The sequence below is a fragment of the Crinia signifera genome, chromosome 8 (assembly GCF_055691185.1).
Source record: "Crinia signifera chromosome 8, ASM5569118v1, whole genome shotgun sequence".
Lineage (NCBI taxonomy): Eukaryota > Metazoa > Chordata > Amphibia > Anura > Myobatrachidae > Crinia > Crinia signifera.
The window spans coordinates 138206050-138224984 of record NC_139224.1 but is presented as its reverse complement, the minus strand read 5'-3'; the positions used below and the strand labels follow the sequence as shown (position 1 = coordinate 138224984).

Genomic DNA, 18935 nt, shown 5'->3' with positions numbered 1-18935 from the left:
ACTAATACCGAGACCAACTGTCTCCACCTATCCTCTGCCTGCATAGCCTCCTCCGGATGCCGTGCCGGCGTAGCGGCAGCCCCTGACGCTGTAACACCCGTGGGACCTGCCCTTCCCCCGAGCCTAGGCAGTAGCCTGGCCCTCCTCAGCCGTTGACGTCTGGCAGCATGCCAAGGGGACATACCCAGCCTAATAGGGGGTGGGGGGGATTCACCACCTCCCCACTAACCCCAGCAACCCCTATGAGTTGCCTACTCCTAGGCCCACTATTGGAAACAATGGCAGCAGGTGGAGCACTGCTCCTTATGCCTGCTCTGCCCCCAGTTAGCCGGCTAGCCAGCAGGGGAATGCCAGAGGGGCGCCCTGCTCCTCCCCCAGGGCCCCCGCCATATGTACTACCCCTGCCAGCCCGCCTATCGCTGGCCGTCTGCCCTGCAGTACCAGCCACCGGCTGTGTCACGTGCTGCGCTTGTCCCACCGCGGGCCTAGCGCCCGCAGCAGCATTTCTTCCAGCCCTACCGGCTGTACCACTGCCCCGCGCAGCACTGCTGCGAACCCCCCTTGCCCCGCGTCCCCGCCTGGACGCCGCCGCCGGGTGTCCGACCGCGCTGTTCACGTCAGAACCCCCGGCCGCGTCATCAGCGGGGGACGCGCGCGCACGTGTCGCACCCGCGGCAGCCCGCCCGGCACCCGCCCGACCTCTCCGGCCACCGCGCCGGGAGCCTGGTGAAGCTCCGGCAGCGGGGGGACGCGTCACACGCGCGGGACGCGGCATTTGTGCCCTAAAGGTCGCAGCTATGCAGGTGAGAGACAGGGATAGCTAAAGGAAAGAGGGACAGAGTAGGTAGATAAGAAGGTGGAAGAATTGAAGTTAGAATAAGCTAAAATAGAAAAAGCAAGGAGCCAGCAAGTGATTGCGACTTACCAGTCCTTAAAATTTTCCAAGAGAGGCTGAACCCCCTGGTCACAAGACCCTTCTCACCCCTTACTCCTCCCCTTGCACCCATTGGCTGCCAGACGCAGCACACTGTCTTCTTTATTAACTGTTTCCAAGCTGGCAGCATGATAGCCCTTCGCTGATTTATGTCACCTCCTGCCTAATCAGCCATCGGTGTTACTCAAGTCTAGCATCTGACTAATGACAGCTAAACATACTCCAAAATCATACTGGTATGTAATAAATGACAGGGACTCATGGATATAATGGCATATTTCAGCTTTAAAGTTGTATTATGTTGTGTGATAGGCAACAGTCCCCCACTCCCTTGAACTTGTGAATGTCTATTCCAGCAGCGAGGGGCTGGGGGCATTGTCAGCAGCTCAAAGAACCTCTAGCCATGCCCCCAAAGTGGCAAAACAGGGGCCTGGCCTCGTGGCAGGGTGATGAGCACAGGCCACACCCCCTTACCACTAGGCTTTTCATTCTGCCAAAGTTGGGAAGTATGTTACTGTACGCATCTCCTTGCATGCTACCGGGTGGATTTGCGCCACAGGCGGGCGTTTGGCCAGGTGGCGTTTACCTGTTCGCTAAGCTGCAAGTACAACACAGCCTAGCAAACAGGTCTGAATCAGGCCCATTTTCCAGGCTAATTGCAAATCAGAACACATGTCTCTTTACATGCGTATAACCACAGAGCAGAAAGCAGACAAGCACATAAAATACATTTATTTGCAGCCGTAAATTAACGTTATTGAGTGCAGGGACGCTTACACAATACTGAAATATTGACTGGTGATAACGGTTACACTCACAAATATTATACATTGGTACAAAGGTCAAGCTGTAAAGCTGCATTGATTTGTTTGTTATAGCGAATGTTATACAACGTGTGAATTCGGCATCTTTCACTTACCTTGGACAATTTCTGTTTTGCTTATTTGGTTATCAAAAGTCACTGGGCTGCTGGTACCCACTCCGTGTGCTGCCTGCTAAAAAAGAATAGATATGTGCATTTCAGCTGTAATACATATACCATGGGCATTTAACTGATCGGACAATCCTGACCATCAGGACTCCGGGGGTGATTCTGGTTTCATTTCCACCACTGCGCATAGTCAGTTATGCACATGTGCAGCTGCTGTGTGCGAGCGGGCACGATGAATAGATTAATCACCGGGCGCTCGCACACAACAGTGCGGGAAGGGGGTGTGGGGCAGCAGGCAGGGTGATCCACCCATGGGAAAGCCCAGCGTTTCATGGGCGTTCCCATGAAAACGTTGGGTATTCTCATGGTAATTCCCCAATGACGCGGGTGCAGGGGGCGAGCAGTTGGCATCAGCGAAATGTCAGCTGCATGCCTGCTTCCAGCACAGGGTGCCCGCAGATTTGAGACACCACAATGGTGTCTCAGATCTGCGAGCGCTTGAGAAATCATCGATGGTTACAAATCATCGAATGATTTCTCCTCCGCACCCAAGGCTGCGAATGGATGTTGATGCTAAACATCCATTCGCAGCTGTGCAGGGGATCACGGTGTGAGTGCGGGTGGGCGGCGTCTGGGGGACGCGCAAGGCTGCGAACTTTGCAGCCTTGCGAGTCAACCAGAATAACCACCTCTATCCCCTAGTGTCTGCTCCTATCTGCAGCCACCTGGTGGCCACATAGAAGGTGTGAGATGTAGCAATACAGGCCTGATATACTGTAGGTGATACTTCTGCAATCTCCTTGAATTATATATTTTTTTTAAGTAGGCAACTATTCTTTGATGTTAAGCAGCCCATCACTGCCTTATTCACCCACAACATCACTATACAGTAAAGGGGCCCATACACCTACACTGTCCCCTGACTGCTACATTGGGGGATTGAAGATATTAAACATGTCTAAAAATCCCGATTCCCCCGTTCCTGCCGTGGATTGCAGAATCTGTACTTTTTGTACATGCTTAATGCCCCCAATCTGTCAATGGAACGCTCATAATCACTGGCCACCGATTGGGGCATCGGGTTTGTGGAACATAGGTTCGGCATATCGGAAGACACCCCCCCCCCCCCCCCCCACCGGCTGGTGCCACTCACCATAATTTGCTCAAATACAAAACCGTATACCAAACATTGCCTGATTAAGTAGAACGTCTTTAGGCCATCGAGACCAATCTATTTTACGTCACGTACTGTATGCGCTTTGAAATCATAGTAATTCTATTTATAAATAAACTAACGTACAGTGGTCATAACATTCTGCCCTCTTACTATTAAATCACATGGGATTTTATTTCATATAAGAGAGACATCTGAAACCTAAATTACCATACCAATTATCATATTAATGTGCAACATATATATATAAACAGCAAAGCTCGTCAAAAAAGGCGACAAGAGCGTAGAACGAAAATTACTGTAGAAAACTGCCCAAGAGAAAGGATTTTTTTTTTTTGAAGCGTTGCATCACTTTCAAATGTGTCATCCTAGACAACTGTCATGAGTAGGATTTTAATTAGTCCAGGAAACAGAAAAAGCCCAAAGAAAAGGCCTCATTTTTCGCAGGAAGCATTTAAACAAGTTCAGATGTAGTTTAATTAGAAAAAGTGCACTGAATGCTGGTTCCACACCTTGACACACAAACATCTCATTCCATTGTTCTACGTGAGGCCGAGAACAAACCCGCCGTAAGTCTTTCAATATCGCTCTCACCGTGGCAGCCATCACTGTAACGGCTTCACCTACTGTCCCTGAGCCTCCTGTCAGAGGCCCTTTTATGCTTTTGTGATTGCTTGTTTCTGAAGCCACAGAAAGCTTGTGCCAATTACAAGAACTAACTCTTAATACGTGTAGACCCCTCACCTTTCACAATCACTGGTTTTTAAATCTAAGAACACTACCACAGAGAAATGGAGACATCGAGAGAAAAATCATGATGGTTAAAAAGAACGCTTTATTCCTTCTACAAAGTGAAATGTAATTTATTTCCCCGCAAGTCACGGGCTAGTTTCACAAAAGGTGGATAGAACCGGATTTAGGTGCCATGTTGAAAAAAAAACAAAGATGACGGGTGACGGGTTTTTTTCCCCTACAATTATCATTGCTTTCAGTGGGGTTGATTCAAGGTTGGTTTATAAAAGCAAACTCCTTCTTTAATGGACAAAACCATGCTGCACTGCAGTTGGGGCTGATGTAACATGTGCAGAGAGTTTAATTTGGGTGGGGTGTGTTCAAACGGAAATCTAAATCGCAGTGTAAATGGGTGTACACACGCTTCAATTTTGAATGGTTCACATTTTCTCGGTAAAAATAGACTGTGCAGGCAAGGAAATATCGTATTTGATCCAGTAAATCGAATGTGTACACTGTGCCTTGAATGTAAATCAAATTCAATATCGATATTGAATGCAAAAGTGCAGATCGAATGTGAAAACGAATGTAAAAGCAAAGGCCAAATCGAAAGGGGGTGGAATAGGTGAAATCGAAATGAAATCGAAAGTAAAATCAATGCGTGTGTACCAGGGGCGGATTGGCCCACCGGGAAACTGGGCCAATTCCCAGTGGGCCGGTTTATATTGCCACCTGGCCGGGCCGCCGACCCTGCTATCAGGGCTGGTGCTGGCATCATCCTATGCAGCTATGCTGCGGCCGCATAGGATGACGTCACCCGACTCCTGCATCAGCGGGTACCTGGAGCTGGCCAGCACAGCTCCTGTGGCAGGACTCGGTGAGTAGCGCTCTCCCTCCCACCCCCCGGCAGTAGAGGTGGCGGCCATCCCTCCCATGCCCCGGCAGTAGTGTCCGCCCTCCCTCCCCTATGGTGTTACATCAGCCCCACCTGCAGTGCACAAGGTTTTGTTCATTAAAGAAGGAGTTTGCTTTTGCAAACCAACCTGAATCACCCCTTTATAGTCATATAACTGTCCTGCAAGAAAACTGCATTAATACATAGAACACTAATGATCGCATAGCACTGGAACTTATATAAATCAGAATTAATCAGTTCTGTCAGTGCATTAAGGGCGAGAGAGACTGAGGTTCGTTCTTCTATTGTGTTTAACAAGCCTCGATGGCAGACATTCATTTTTTACACCTCCCGATTCCTCGGCAGAACCTCCCGTGCATTGTGAGAGAAAGCATTATGTGATTACCATATGACACAAACAACCCAGTTGTAATAACAGTCTTTTATTAACGCAAGCTGTCAACTCTGCATAGATTTATAATTGGCCTGCTGAAAGTGCTACTATGGAGTTAATATACGGTATTAAGAGTCTGTGTGCTGCTTATGTTATACACTTTTATAGCAATTATTTATTATAGCTTATACATAAAGATGCAGCACATTTTATATACAAAAGATTCTAACTGCGATAATTCCGCTCTCTGCAAATGGGTCACCTTGTTCTATACTCCTAATTTTCATTATACGGGATCATGGATTCTATTTAACAAGACACAACTGTGACAATCATTATGTATCACTGCACAGCGGAGCAATGTAGAGATTTCCTGGCCTCAGCGACCAAGCTGCGGCAGCCGGTCTGCAAAGCATCATGGGTTACTCAGCCGGCCAATGGTGTCACAGGTGATCCGTTGTTGTGTCCTCGGGCGCAGTAGAGGATCACACATTTATGCATGCAGGAGGCACTCCTTATACTGGATGCTTCCTTCTGCATTACCATATCTTCCAAGTAAGCAGCAGGGAAGCTCTTTCCATCCACATCACAGTCACCCCCTGAGAATGAGGATCCAACAAAGTCTCTCTATCTAACTGAGATGGATCTAGCTAGTGGAGACATTCTGTTACATAAAGCCTATGGGAATTTGGGGGGGGGGGGGGGGGGGGGAGTCTGATCTCTCCAGTGATGGTGAATTGGAAAAAATGTGTAATAGTCTTTTGCTGCTGTAAAGCCAATGATGTTTTTGCAAAATACTCTAAATAAATAGACCTCTATATTCAATAGTTTTTTTTATAAATGAGACTGGGGATATTCCACCCTCCAGCTGGCTAAAGAGTGGAAACCCAATCATCAGGATCCTCAGTTTGGTATATACAAAGGGTGTTGTATGCCTGACACTCATTGACCAGTTCTGTCTGTAGTACTACAGGTGCAGAACATACCTACATGATGAGATGCCCAGATAAAAGCCTAAAGACAAAGAAACATGTGCATTAATCTAACCGCTGAACGGCTGACTTTCTAATTTGGTCACAAAGCGTATGGCTGCATTAGAAGAGATCCAAGCAGGGCCCTCCTTCCTTTTAACTACAGTATCTGTAAATACCCAGTTTTTTGTACCGCTCTCTCCAATTGTAAAGCGTAACAGAATATGCTGCGCTGTTATTAAATTAAAATTTCTGTTTTGATTCACCCAATTACATATTTACCTCCCCTCCTGCATTCTGCAGGAGACTCCCTGAAATAGCAGCAATCTCCCTCTCTCCCTCATTAGTCTAACAATCTCCCTCATTTCACCAAGCCCACAATACACTGTTACATATTTGGGGAAAAAAGAATGAGAAACAGATACATTTACATTGAATCATCAGCATCATTTCCCAGCACTTTAGCAAGTACAGTAGCTCTTACTAACTGCTTTGGGGATCATCTACATTTGGATCATTGTAAAAGATTCCTCTCAGATGTAGCAGTACACACCCACGCTTCTAGGTGCCACGTTCACAATCTCTTTTTACAATCTCTCCATATATGGAGCTAGACATGCCCTTTGAGTGGAGCATGACACGCCCCCTCAGTGGGGCGCTGTGCAAAATTCTACTACCAACTATAATCTCCCTGAAACTAGTTTTCCAAACTAGGCAAGTATGTCCCATTACATTTCCTGTATTATGGTTGTATTCTTTACTGACATATTGTTGTCTGTTTACATAATGTGCTGCAAGATTTTCTATTCATGTGGGTTTTAAATGCAGTTCTGGGTTGGAGCTATTTAAATGACATCACTCGATTCTTGTGGAACAGGGTGTAAACTATTTTCCTAATTTTATGGTTTAGATTAGAATTTGCTGGAGATTGGTTTCTCTATCAGTACATCCTAAATATTCTCACAAATAGTAATCAATACGACTAGCAAGGACTACATGTGTAAAGTTGTTACATGAGGTGCTGGGATTTGGTGAAAAACCCATCAAAGTGCAATTAGCTGTTAAATCATTTTCATGCTGATCTGCATAAACTGAAACAGTTACAATAAATCAGGATTATATTAAAGTGTTCAGCTTTTAGTACTAGCAATGTGCTTAAAAGTGAATAATTACCTTTATTTATGACCTGTTCCTTCTCTTTTCCCTTTGCTGAGATCAGACTCTTGTCCGCATCTTAGTGCCAAGCAGGCATTTAGCTGGACTTTCTATACTATAGTATAATCTTCTTTATACAGTAAGACTCAACATTGAGGCTATACCACTAAGCCTACTATAACTTTACAGTAGGCAGGTAAAGACAACAGGCAGAACAATGAGCAGTCAGTTTAGGGAATATTGTGTTGCATGGGTGTTGCCAGTACCATAGGTGCCGATGTATGTTTTTGCTGGTGGGTGCTCAAGCCAAAAACATAGGGGAGTAACTTCATGGGAAAGGGGCGTGGCCACAAAATAATACTGATTTATATTACGCAGCACAGTTGTCTCCAATATTCAAATTATGGCAACAGTGCCAAATAAATAAATGCCCCCACAGTGCAGGTACAAAAATCCCCCCCACGGTGCCAAATACAAAAATGCCCCCACAGTGCCAAATACATAAATGCCGCCAGTGCAGGTACATAAATTACCACACAGTACCTGTGCCAGCGACGAGGGAGGGGGAGTGCAGTGGGACACGGGCGGGTGGGCCGCTGCTGAGCGGGTGGGTGCTCATCAATTTCTGGTGGTGCTCGGGCCCTCAAGCACCCACAGCATCGGCACCTATGTCCAGTACCATGTGGGCAAGGATGTAGCTACCATAGGGGCAGAGAGTGCAGCTGCTATGGGGCCCAGAGCTGAGAGGGGCCACCTTCTCTGCCACAGCTTCATACCCTCCAACAGTAACGATTTAACCAGTACAGTAACATTTTTTAATGGTCTGTACTGGCAAATAAAGTCTGTACCGAATGTACCGATTTATTGCCCCCCTCTGGCTCCTGTCAATCAATGCTGCGCTCTCCATGTCCCGAATCCTCCTCCTGGAACCGGGCTCGGTGTCAGCCACTGGTGCGCCATTCTCCCCTGCCCAGCACACGTTCCCAAGAGTGCATTGCGGGTGGTCCCGGCCAGCATACGATGTGTCATGACATCACGTGCTGGCACCACAGACCCTGCACACTCAGGGGAAAGGACTGTCAGCCCTCTCCACATGCTGCCTGAGGGTGAGCAGCACGTGGGATGCGGTGACCAGCACATGGCGGGGGATCGGATCATCAGATGAGCCAGTGAAGCAAGCACTGCACAAGTAAGGTGGCTACATTTATTGATTCAATAATATTTACCCTCCAACTTTACCATTGAAAGTATAGGAAAGGAGGCTTTGCCACACCCCTTTCCCAGTGGCCACGCCCCCTTTCCTATTGTGTAATGAGTTCTTCCCCTCAGATGTTGGAGGGTATGCAGCTACATGTGTCATACACAAGGGCGCTATGCATTTGCAGGGAGTGCAGCTGGGTCCCAGAGCTGGGAGGGGCCACCTTCCCTGCCACATCTACATGTGCAACACTTTTGTTGGTAAGCTGCTCAATCAGAGGTGTGTCATTCAGGTGCCAAAAGGGAGGGGTAATTCTGTCTAGGAAAAAAAACATTTTGTATCCCAATTGCACACTGAGTGAGTGAGAGTTAATAACTACATATTAATCAGATAATACAGAGATCTTGGTTGCATATATCTGCAGATATAGGGCTATGCCCCCAGGCCGTACGTCAAGGCCTCTCTGTCACTGGGGGTCCCTAATACTGGGTATGGGCCCCCAACATGCCAACACAGGCTGAGTACTCCAGGCCAGCACACAAATGAAAATTAGTAAGGGTTAATAAGAAGCACATAAGTGCTATGTAGGGAAGTAGTAGTAGTAGTAGTAGTACGTTTATTTATAAGGCGCCACAAAGTGTCCGCAGCGCCGCACATAGCAAACAAAAAACAAATGACAAGGTAACGTACATGGTGTGTTGAAAAATACAGTATAAATAGGGGTATAGCTGGTAGAAATAAAATCAGCTTCAGTTCAGAAGTAGGTGTCAAAATTGTCGAGGAGACTGAAGATGAAGTAGAGGAAGGGAAGAACAGGACAGGAGCACAGGTGAGGTAAAGAGGTAGGGTGAGTACATGAGGCAGGAGGACCCTACTCATAAGAGTTAACATACTAAAAATAGGTGGGTGGACGAACGAAAAACAGCAGGATAAGTAGGAACGGAGGGGAAGTGAAGGTGGGATTAAAATACAAAATATATACAATGTGATAGAAAAATAAGAGTTAATAAAGTGTTAGGGTGTGCTAACCTGGAGCAGACCAGCCCTACCAACACAGGGGGCACCACATTCCCAAACCCATCCCATAAGCATAAGTATTTTAATCCCACCTTCACTTCCCTACATAGCACTTATGTGCTTCTTATTAACCCTTACTAATTTTCATTTGTGTGCTAGCCTGGAGTACTCAGCCTGTCTCGGCATGTTGGGGGCCCACACCACAGACCCATACCCAGTATTAGGGACCCCCAGTGACAGAGAGGCCTTGACGTACGGCCTGGGGGCTTAGCTCTATATCTGCAGATATATGCAACCAAGATCTCTGTATTATCTGATTAATATGTAGTTATTTTCTCACTCAGTGTGCAATTGGGATACAAATTTTTTTTTTCCTACACATCTACATGTGTCATACAGAAGGACATACTGTAGCTACAATAGGGGCAGAGCGTGCAGCTGTTACAGGGCCCAGAGATGAGAGAAGCCACCTTCCCTGCCACAGCTACATATGTCATACACAAGGTCGTAGCTACCATAGGTGCATGGAGCGCATCTGATATGGGTCCCAGAGCTGGGAGGGGCCACCTTACCTGCTACATCTACATGTGTGATTAGGGTGACCAACTCATCCCTTTAATCCTGGACACATATTAATTAAACAGGTTCTGTGGCTGGCTTTCACCTGGTTTTAAACTGCCACACCTCAAGACTCCATTTCACCTGGTTTTAAACTGCCATACCTCAAGACTCCATTTCACCTGGTTTTAAACTGCCACAGAACCAGTGTAATTAATATGTGTCCCGGATTAAAGGGATGAGTTGGTCACCCTATGTGTGATACACAAGTGCATAGCTACCATAGGTGCAGAGAGAGCAGCTGCTACAGGGCCCAGAGATGAGAGGAGCCACCTTCCCTGCCACAGCTACATGTGTGATACAAGGTCGTAGCTACTATAGGTGCATGGAGCGCAGCTGATATTGGTCCCAGAGCTGGGAGGGGCCACCTTACCTGCTACATCTACATATGTCATACAGAAGGGTGTAGCTACCATAGGTGCATGGAGTGAAGCTGCTACAGGGCCCAGAGATAAGAGGAGCCACCTTCCCTGCCACAGCTACATGTGTGATACACAAGTGCATAGCTACCATAGGTGCATGGAGCGCATCTGATATGGGTCCCAGAGCTGGGAGGGGCCACCTTACCTGCTACATCTACATGTGTGATTAGGGTGACCAACTCATCCCTTTAATCCTGGACACATATTAATTACACAGGTTCTGTGGCTGGCTTTCACCTGGTTTTAAACTGCCACACCTCAAGACTCCATTTCACCTGGTTTTAAACTGCCATACCTCAAGACTCCATTTCACCTGGTTTTAAACTGCCACAGAACCAGTGTAATTAATATGTGTCCCGGATTAAAGGGATGAGTTGGTCACCCTATGTGTGATACACAAGTGCATAGCTACCATAGGTGCAGAGAGAGCAGCTGCTACAGGGCCCAGAGATGAGAGGAGCCACCTTCCCTGCCACAGCTACATGTGTGATACAAGGTCGTAGCTACTATAGGTGCATGGAGCGCAGCTGATATTGGTCCCAGAGCTGGGAGGGGCCACCTTACCTGCTACATCTACATATGTCATACAGAAGGGTGTAGCTACCATAGGTGCATGGAGTGCAGCTGCTACAGGGCCCAGAGATAAGAGGAGCCACCTTCCCTGCCACAGCTACATGTGTGATACACAAGTGCATAGCTACCATAGGTGCAGAGAGAGCAGCTGTTGTGGGGCCCAGAGCTGATGGGATTTGCAATGCCCGAGGCATGAACAGGGGGCTGTGTGACACAAAGGGTATGGCTATATGCTAGCTACAGTGCCCACAAAGCTTGCATCGGTCTTGGCTAGCAGGTCCTTAACCACTCGCCTGGTGTGGTCACATCAGATTAGACCGCACCAGCTTGGGCTTTCCATGACATTGTCGCAGCTGATATGACCTTCAGAACGTCTTTCTGCAGCTGCAGCTGTCATATGGACCTCACAAACCCTCTGCTTCCTGGTTCTCAGTGTGCCGCCATGCTGGTGGTCACCACTGATCGATCAGCCTGGCAGCACCCCCCATCCTGTCCCTGAAGATTTTAGCAATTGGTGGGGAAATAATAATTAAACAGAACGTTCTTTTATTCTTGACCCCCAGAGACTTGACTGTATAGAGAAGCAGGCACTAAAATAATCACCATGTTCTTGATGTTGCAATCATCTATGTTTGTAACGATTTTTACTAATAATAAATTATTATTTTTATATTCGATTTGGTGCAGAGACCTGCACCTTGATAATTATTTTTTAATGAAAATTATTAGCCAATTAAGTGGTTAAGAGATGCTTTATATAATGTTAATGTTAATCATTTTGTGTATGTATTATTTTTCCATTCGCGCAACTTTTTTTTATATCAGCATTCCGGCACTTTTTAAAAAGCAGAGGAGTATTCACGCAAATGTAACTAGGGCCCAATTAAAAGATATAAATACACACACATCCGCGGGTGTGTGTGTGCCTATCCATTACATACATATGTCCAATAAACTGAATACATTTAAATAATTATAAATAAAACAACAATATATGTTTTCATGTTATTTTGTAACTGTATTAATAGTATCAAAATGGAACAAGTCCTGCTGAATTCAAGCTTTTTCTTTTTTTTTTTTTACAACCAATCAGAAGACAGCTAAAACTACTGTAGGACAAATACAAGGTATACCAAGTGCCTCTATAAGTTACAGAGAAGGACCCTTTAAACTGATTTTACTCCATTCACTGTTGAAAAAAGCACAATTGTAACCAACAATATACATAAGTACACACAATTCACTGTTACTTCATGAGCAATATTTTTTTTTAATTAAAGTATAAAATCACACTTATCAGTGAATGGAAACAAGGAAATCAATATAAATTGTTATCACAATAGCCGCCAAGTCTGAGTCGTACCTGCAATAGGCTTAACATGCTGACAGTAGTCTTGACATGCTGTGTACAATATATCTCCTACATGCCTGTGCAATCCAAACTTACACATAACACAACATTTTCGTGTTTGACATAATTACATCCTATTACAGATGTTTCCATAGTTTTTATAAGAGAAAAAAAAATAAATAAAAAAAAACTAAAGTAATTTATTCCCCCTTAACTATAGTAGATCTGAACAATTTTGGAACGATTCAGACCTGCTCGCTGGGCTGAATGTGTTCGAAGCCCAGCGAGCTGCTTAACCCCACCCCTCTGATGCATGCCTCTCCCCGCCAGTCTAGCCAAGTATAGGGCTGCCAACGGCATTTGTTAGTGCCTGCACAGAGGTGAAATATTTCGATGGTTACTTACCATCAAATGATTCCTCTGCTCAGCGCTCGCAGCCTCTGTGTGACCCAGAAGTCACTTGGCAGCTGCTTGTAGCGACGCAAAATCGGGCTGGGCGCCAATGTCATCCGCCCAACATTTTTTACGGGTGCGCCCACCATTTTCGTGGGCATGCCAGTGAAATGCCGGCGGTACAGTAACCCAGGAAAGCCCTCTGTCTGTCAGTCAGGCTGCGAGAGCCTTTGCGAAAGAAAAATTTGCCATTAGAGACAATGTGAATGCGCAGAACCCCTCCATTGGAAGAAGGGCAGAATTGGGACCTGTGCGAACAGGTCTGAATCAGCCCTAAGATCAACCAGTCCTCCTATTGGCCTTTATTCAGATCTGATCGCAGAACAAATTTGTTTGGAAAATGGGCAAAACCATGTGCACTGCAGGTGGGGCAGATGTAACATGTGCAGCGAGAGTTAGATTTGGGTGAGTTATTTTGTTTCTGTGCAGGGTAAATACTGGCTGCATTATTTTTACACTGCAATATAGATTTCAGTTTCAGCACACCCCACCCAAATTGAACTCTCTCTGCACATGTTACATCTGCCCCACCTGCAGTGCACATGGTTTTGCCCATTTTCCAATCAGATCTGAATAAGGGCCAATATGTGAATAGAAAGCAGAACAAAATACATTTGTTTAGAGTTCTATTGAAATGGGATGATGCCCATAGCAACCAATCAGATTCTACAGATGGGGCAGGCCTTATTATTGCTGGCGGAGCGCCAGGACCGTGTCCCTGGCGATCCGCCAGCAATCTGGCGCTCTGGCTGAATGAGACGCTCGTGCGTCTCCCACGCACGAGCGTCTCAATAGCCGGGCGGCGAGGCGGCGCGGCGGGTGCAGTCCTGCCCGTCTCCAGCCTCAGTGAGACCGACAGGGCTGCGGGGGGCTGCGGGGGGCTGCGGGGGACCGGCGGGGACCCGGGGAAGCCGGCGGGGACCCGGGGAAAGGCACCGTCGGAACGGGACGCGCGTGCACCTCGTGCACGCGCGTCCCCTTCCGACATACAGATGGCGAGGGGCGGGGGATGGCGGGTGGCGAGTCCTCCGCCATCCCCAGCAACGACAAGCCCGGCGCTATCTGTACATCTTCTTTATTTAGCACATTCTAGATGATAATAGATAGAATCTCATTGGTTGCTATGGGCAACATCCTTTCTTCAATAGAACTACATTTACCCCGAAGTGCCATGTACCTGAACTTGTAGACATAGGGAACGAAGCTGGGCAAGCCAAACTGGCTCCTGGTTCTGTTCCAGCTCAGGTCGTTCTAGAATCTGGGGATCCGAGTATCTCAGACGTTCCGCTAGCTGTAATACCAAAGACAATACATTCAGGACATGCATAATGCTCCTTACCGGCCATGTAATGATTTGTGGTTCCAGCATGTTTTAATCACATTTCTTAAGATCACAGTAAAGGTCACAAACTAACCACAGAATATGTTTACATGCAACACGTCAATTTCACCTAAATACATTGTTTAGAAATGAAAATTGTTATAAATGCATGCACAGCATATGCAGAAGGAAGGGGTCCGGTGTCTTGATCATGATCACTTTAGCAGTAGTATGTAATACATGCAATGTGGCAGCAGCTTCTCCTACCAGGGGCAATATGTCATATCCTCCGAGGTGCAGACTGTTGGGGAATTTCTATGAGTCTGTCTGCGTTTTTCAAGGGGCAATCATTTACATGGTTTTTGCCTTGTCAATGATTTCAGCTTTGAAATTACAGCAACATTTGTAGAAAATGGATCTCAGTGCTCAAAAACTGCAACGGACCAGAGAGATCAGGGAGCAGCTGCCAGCAGGAAGAGACAGGCATCTTACCATAAGGTGGGAAAAGCCCAGTTCTGTCTCCTACCAGTTATATTAAGTACAATATGTACATTTATTATGGAATGTTTCCATTTTTTCATGACCACCAACTTTTTATGAATTAAATGTTTGATACAGATCCTCTTTTTATTAGACTGTACCTTACAGCCTATAAGCCTACGATAAGATATCTATATAGTTAATTTAGACTGGCTTATGAACTAGACAATATATAGTATACAAAGAGAATACTGTACATACATATATGTCTAGGTCCAATGTTAGGTTCTTTTGCTGCTGCCCCATATTCCTGCATTGCTCCACAGAGCAGGGTACATGGATTGTGGTAGGAAATTTAGGAAAATAATCAGCTGGTCCTCCTGCCTCCTCGAATGACATAATGTGATTGCTTGCTTTGTACACCTTGGGTGAAATGTAATAGAATGAGAGATTCAGAAAGTGAGAGATTTGGTGAGAAATCTCCATTTTTTTTAAAGCGGCAATCATTTACACTGCAAAATCAAACTGGTTTTTGCAGTGTACTGTAAATGATTGCCGCTTTAAAAAAACTGGAGATTTCTTACCAAATCTCTCACTTTCTGAATCTCTCATCCTATTAAATATCAACCATTGTGTATGATATATTTCATACAATGCACAATGTACTGTATGTGGTATACTATTGCTGGCATCCAATGAGCACTGATAATTACCACCGATAGCTATCCTATTATCCCCGATGCCAGCACATATCGGGTATTTGGTTTCACTTGCCTTCGTCAGGTGAATTTGCTGCCAGAAACTAGGGATGGCCTTTGTTGCCATTGCCATCAATGGTTGTCATCAATGGCAATAGTGCAACTGGCCATCGATAGTGGCATACTATGGTGAGGATGACAATCAATGTTTTCACCTATCAATGATCATCCATTTGGCCTGTGGGCCAATCAAAACACGGGTGTTGGGGGCGGAGCTATGCTCCATGTCCCAGTCCCTTAGAGAAAATATGCAGCGAGCCCGGCAGCATTAAATACCGCCCTGTGCGTCTACTGCTAACCCAAATGGCAGGGCACACACACACACACACACACACTACATTCCCAATGTAGTTATTCGTCTCTAGGTTTCTAGCATGGAAACCGGTTGTCAAGTCTAGGGGCTATTCCCATCTAATATTAATAACAAATCAGAGCCTCGGGTCATAGCTTGTGTATTTGCATCACAAGGGGAAAAAAACCCATTTGATTCTAAAATGCACTTTGTTCCTGTACCCGATAATGGTATAAGAACATGAGTATAGAAAACAAATACAGTATCCTCATCCTCAGTGAAGTAGCTGCTTCTATTCTGACGTACAGTACAGTGCATACAGTATCTGGCCACTGCATTACATTAATGTTCACACTTAAAGGAAGAATCAGGAAAAGTATTTTTTCCCCATATAAGGGAATTATTCTGGTTCACTCAGAGGCAAATTCCTTCACAAATGAACAAAACCATGTGCACTGCAGGTGGGGCAGATGTAACTTGTGCAGAGAGAATAAGATTTGGGTGGGGTTTTACTTCAAAGTGAGATCTATATTGCAGTCAGTATTTTCCCTGCACAGAAACAAAATAACCCTCCCAAATCTAGATCTTTCTGCACATGTTGCATCTGCCCCCCCCCCCCCCCCCCCCCTGCAGTGGACATGGTTTTGTCCATTTGAGAAGGAATTTTCCTTTGTGAGTGAACCAGAATACGGACCAATGTCTGTAAAGATAAAAACAGTTATTTATTTCAGGATGTTTCAGCTGAAACATGTATTTGTGCGATTGGAATATCAATGTAGCATTCACTATTGTACTGTAATAATAAAAAGAATGTTGCCTGTGAATCTAGCACAGAATGTGAAAATTAGCCTATCATGGGGCAGGAGGCATCTGTTTTTGGAGAGCTTGAAGAGGTGTACACAGAAACAGGATCATAAGAAGTAATGAAGTCAGGAACAAGACAAGAGGGGGAGGATGCAGTTAGATAACACTACCATTAAGTAAGCTGCTGATTGCATAAACCTCTAAGTAAATGTATGCATAATAACAGCTATATGAATTTTCTTCCTTATAATGTTATCGTAATGGTATTTACTTCTGCATTAGGAAACCAGGTTCAAAAAAGTTCACTGGAATCTGCAGATAAATAGGTACATAGTAGGTACTGCACTCTGGGCCTTATTCTAGTTCACTCTTTCTGACAAAATCCTTCTTAGATGGACAAAACCATGTGCACTGCAGGTGGGCAGATGTAACATGTGCAGAAAGAATTAGATTTGGGTGGGGTTTTACTTCAAAGTGAGATGTATAATGCAGTGTAAAAATAAAGCAGCCAGTACTTACCCTGCACAGAAACAAAATAACTCACCCAAATCTAATTCTCTCTGCACATTTTACATCTGCCTCCCTTTGTCCGTCTTAGAAGGATTTTGGCAGAAAGAGTGAACTAGAATAAGGCCCGCTGTCCCTTCTATACATACCTCGCAACACATACTGTACCTCCCAACATCCCACGCAAGGAAAGTGAGCGCTTGGCCGGAATATTGGGGGTGTGTGGTCTAACATAAAGGAGGCGTGGCCCTCTGTCTCCGGGAATAGACACTGTGTGCATTAGCACAGTGTCTATTCAACACAGAGCATCGACGGGCAGGCGGTTCTCCCAACTGCCTCCACCATGGGACATTGCCGGCCCCGGTTGGGATGTGTGACCGTCCCAAAAATATGGGAGAGTTCAACGAAAATAGGGACAGTTAGGAGGTATGCACAACATGACCCATTTCAGGAGGGACAAAATGCTCTGTTCCCGGACTTCCTCTTGCCAGTGGCAGATGTAGAGGCGGGGCTGCAGCACACTCCGAAATTCATATAGGGGAGCCACACCAACTGCCATTAAGTCCCATGTTTGGCAGTGGCAGTGGAGGCAATGGCTGCCCTATTTGAATTTTGGACTGTGCTGCAGCCCCTCCTCTACACCTGCCACTCTCAAACAGAGGAAGATTGTATATATATATATATATATATATATATATATATATATATATTAATAGGTATGGCTTGCCTTACAGACATAAAAAGAAACACACCCTGGAGACCTGAAGCTATCATTTACTAGTTTTAACCAAAAATGCTTGTTCTTCAGCTTGAAGCATTAAACACATTTCACTGCAGGCCATTTGAGCAGAGAAGTCATTAATGATTAATGTTTATTCCCAGAAGTTTTATGTCAACAGGGAAATGGCAGAATTTCTGCTAAAATGTGCATACGGCTTCTCTCTGAAATAATGTTTAGCTTTAAAAGCATTGGGCTTTATTATATATGTACAGAAAAACAGATGGGCTGTTTTCTACAGTTATCTCCCATTGACGGCAACGGATATAAAGAAGAAACTGCTTATTGGCTCATATGGAATAAAGACTATAATCTGAACAGCCAGACTGCCAAGTCTGGGGTATGTTAGGATCTCTGTAAGAAAGTGTCACCTTGATTAACTCCGATATCAGCACGAAAGATCCAAAAGATCCAGAGTCGGAATAGAGTAAAGCAGAGGCGATGCACTCGCAGTAATGCAGAGCTACAGATGTTAAGCCGTAATCCAATAGCCGAGTGGCATAGACCAATTTATAAATCTGTAAAGTTAGAAACAGCAGCATTAAGGCCAATACTTTTTACAGGGTGCAGTACCTTCTCCAACCACATGGAGATGCTGATGTGCTGTACATTTTTATGGGAAGACAATAACACTACTGCTGGCAGAAAGAAGGTACTGCACTATAAAAACTTTCAACAAGAAACTGATTACAATAACAGTCACCAATTAGTAGGCGGTCTAAATAAGACTAATAAATTATTAGAATAAAATGACATATAGGCATCTGGTTGTCTATATAATATAGTTTGTTGTGAACCGCCACAAAATAATCTCTACATTTAAAAGATTGTTAGGAACCAGCATTAAGGTGCCCATACACGTTACAATTATTGTATTACAATATCTCATCGCATCTGGGTTTTACGATGAGATGAGATAAGATGAGATCTAGTACAAAAAGTATGTGCTGCACATACTTTTTTTACTAGATCTCATCTCATCTCATCGCAAAACCCAGATGCGATGAGATATCGTATACAATATTGTATACAATAATTGTAACGTGGTATGGGCACCTTTACTCATACTATAGTATGCATGACTATTGCTGATCATACTCCTGCAAGAACTGTAGTGTATATTGTCTCAGTTTGACATTGGATAGCTGCCATCAGGCGAACTGTGCTTAAAAACTAA

The 18935-nt window shown here is 45.1% G+C and overlaps 1 protein-coding gene across 6 annotated transcripts in view; it reads right to left on the bottom strand.

Annotated features, from left to right (window-relative positions):
- SEC16B (SEC16 homolog B, endoplasmic reticulum export factor) overlaps nt 1-18935 on the bottom strand; it is a 169219-nt gene that overhangs the window by 68120 nt on the left and 82164 nt on the right. For 4 of the 6 annotated variants that reach the window (XM_083157257.1, XM_083157255.1, XM_083157253.1 and 1 more), the window contains 3 exons: nt 18130-18276; nt 13996-14109; nt 1854-1929 (listed from right to left, as the gene is read on the bottom strand). In XM_083157257.1, coding sequence (XP_083013383.1) covers nt 1854-1929; nt 13996-14109; nt 18130-18276 — 337 coding nt within the window. The remainder of the gene's footprint in view (nt 1-1853; nt 1930-13995; nt 14110-18129; nt 18277-18935) is intronic. The other 2 variants (XM_083157258.1, XM_083157256.1) reach the window with 1 other exon arrangement.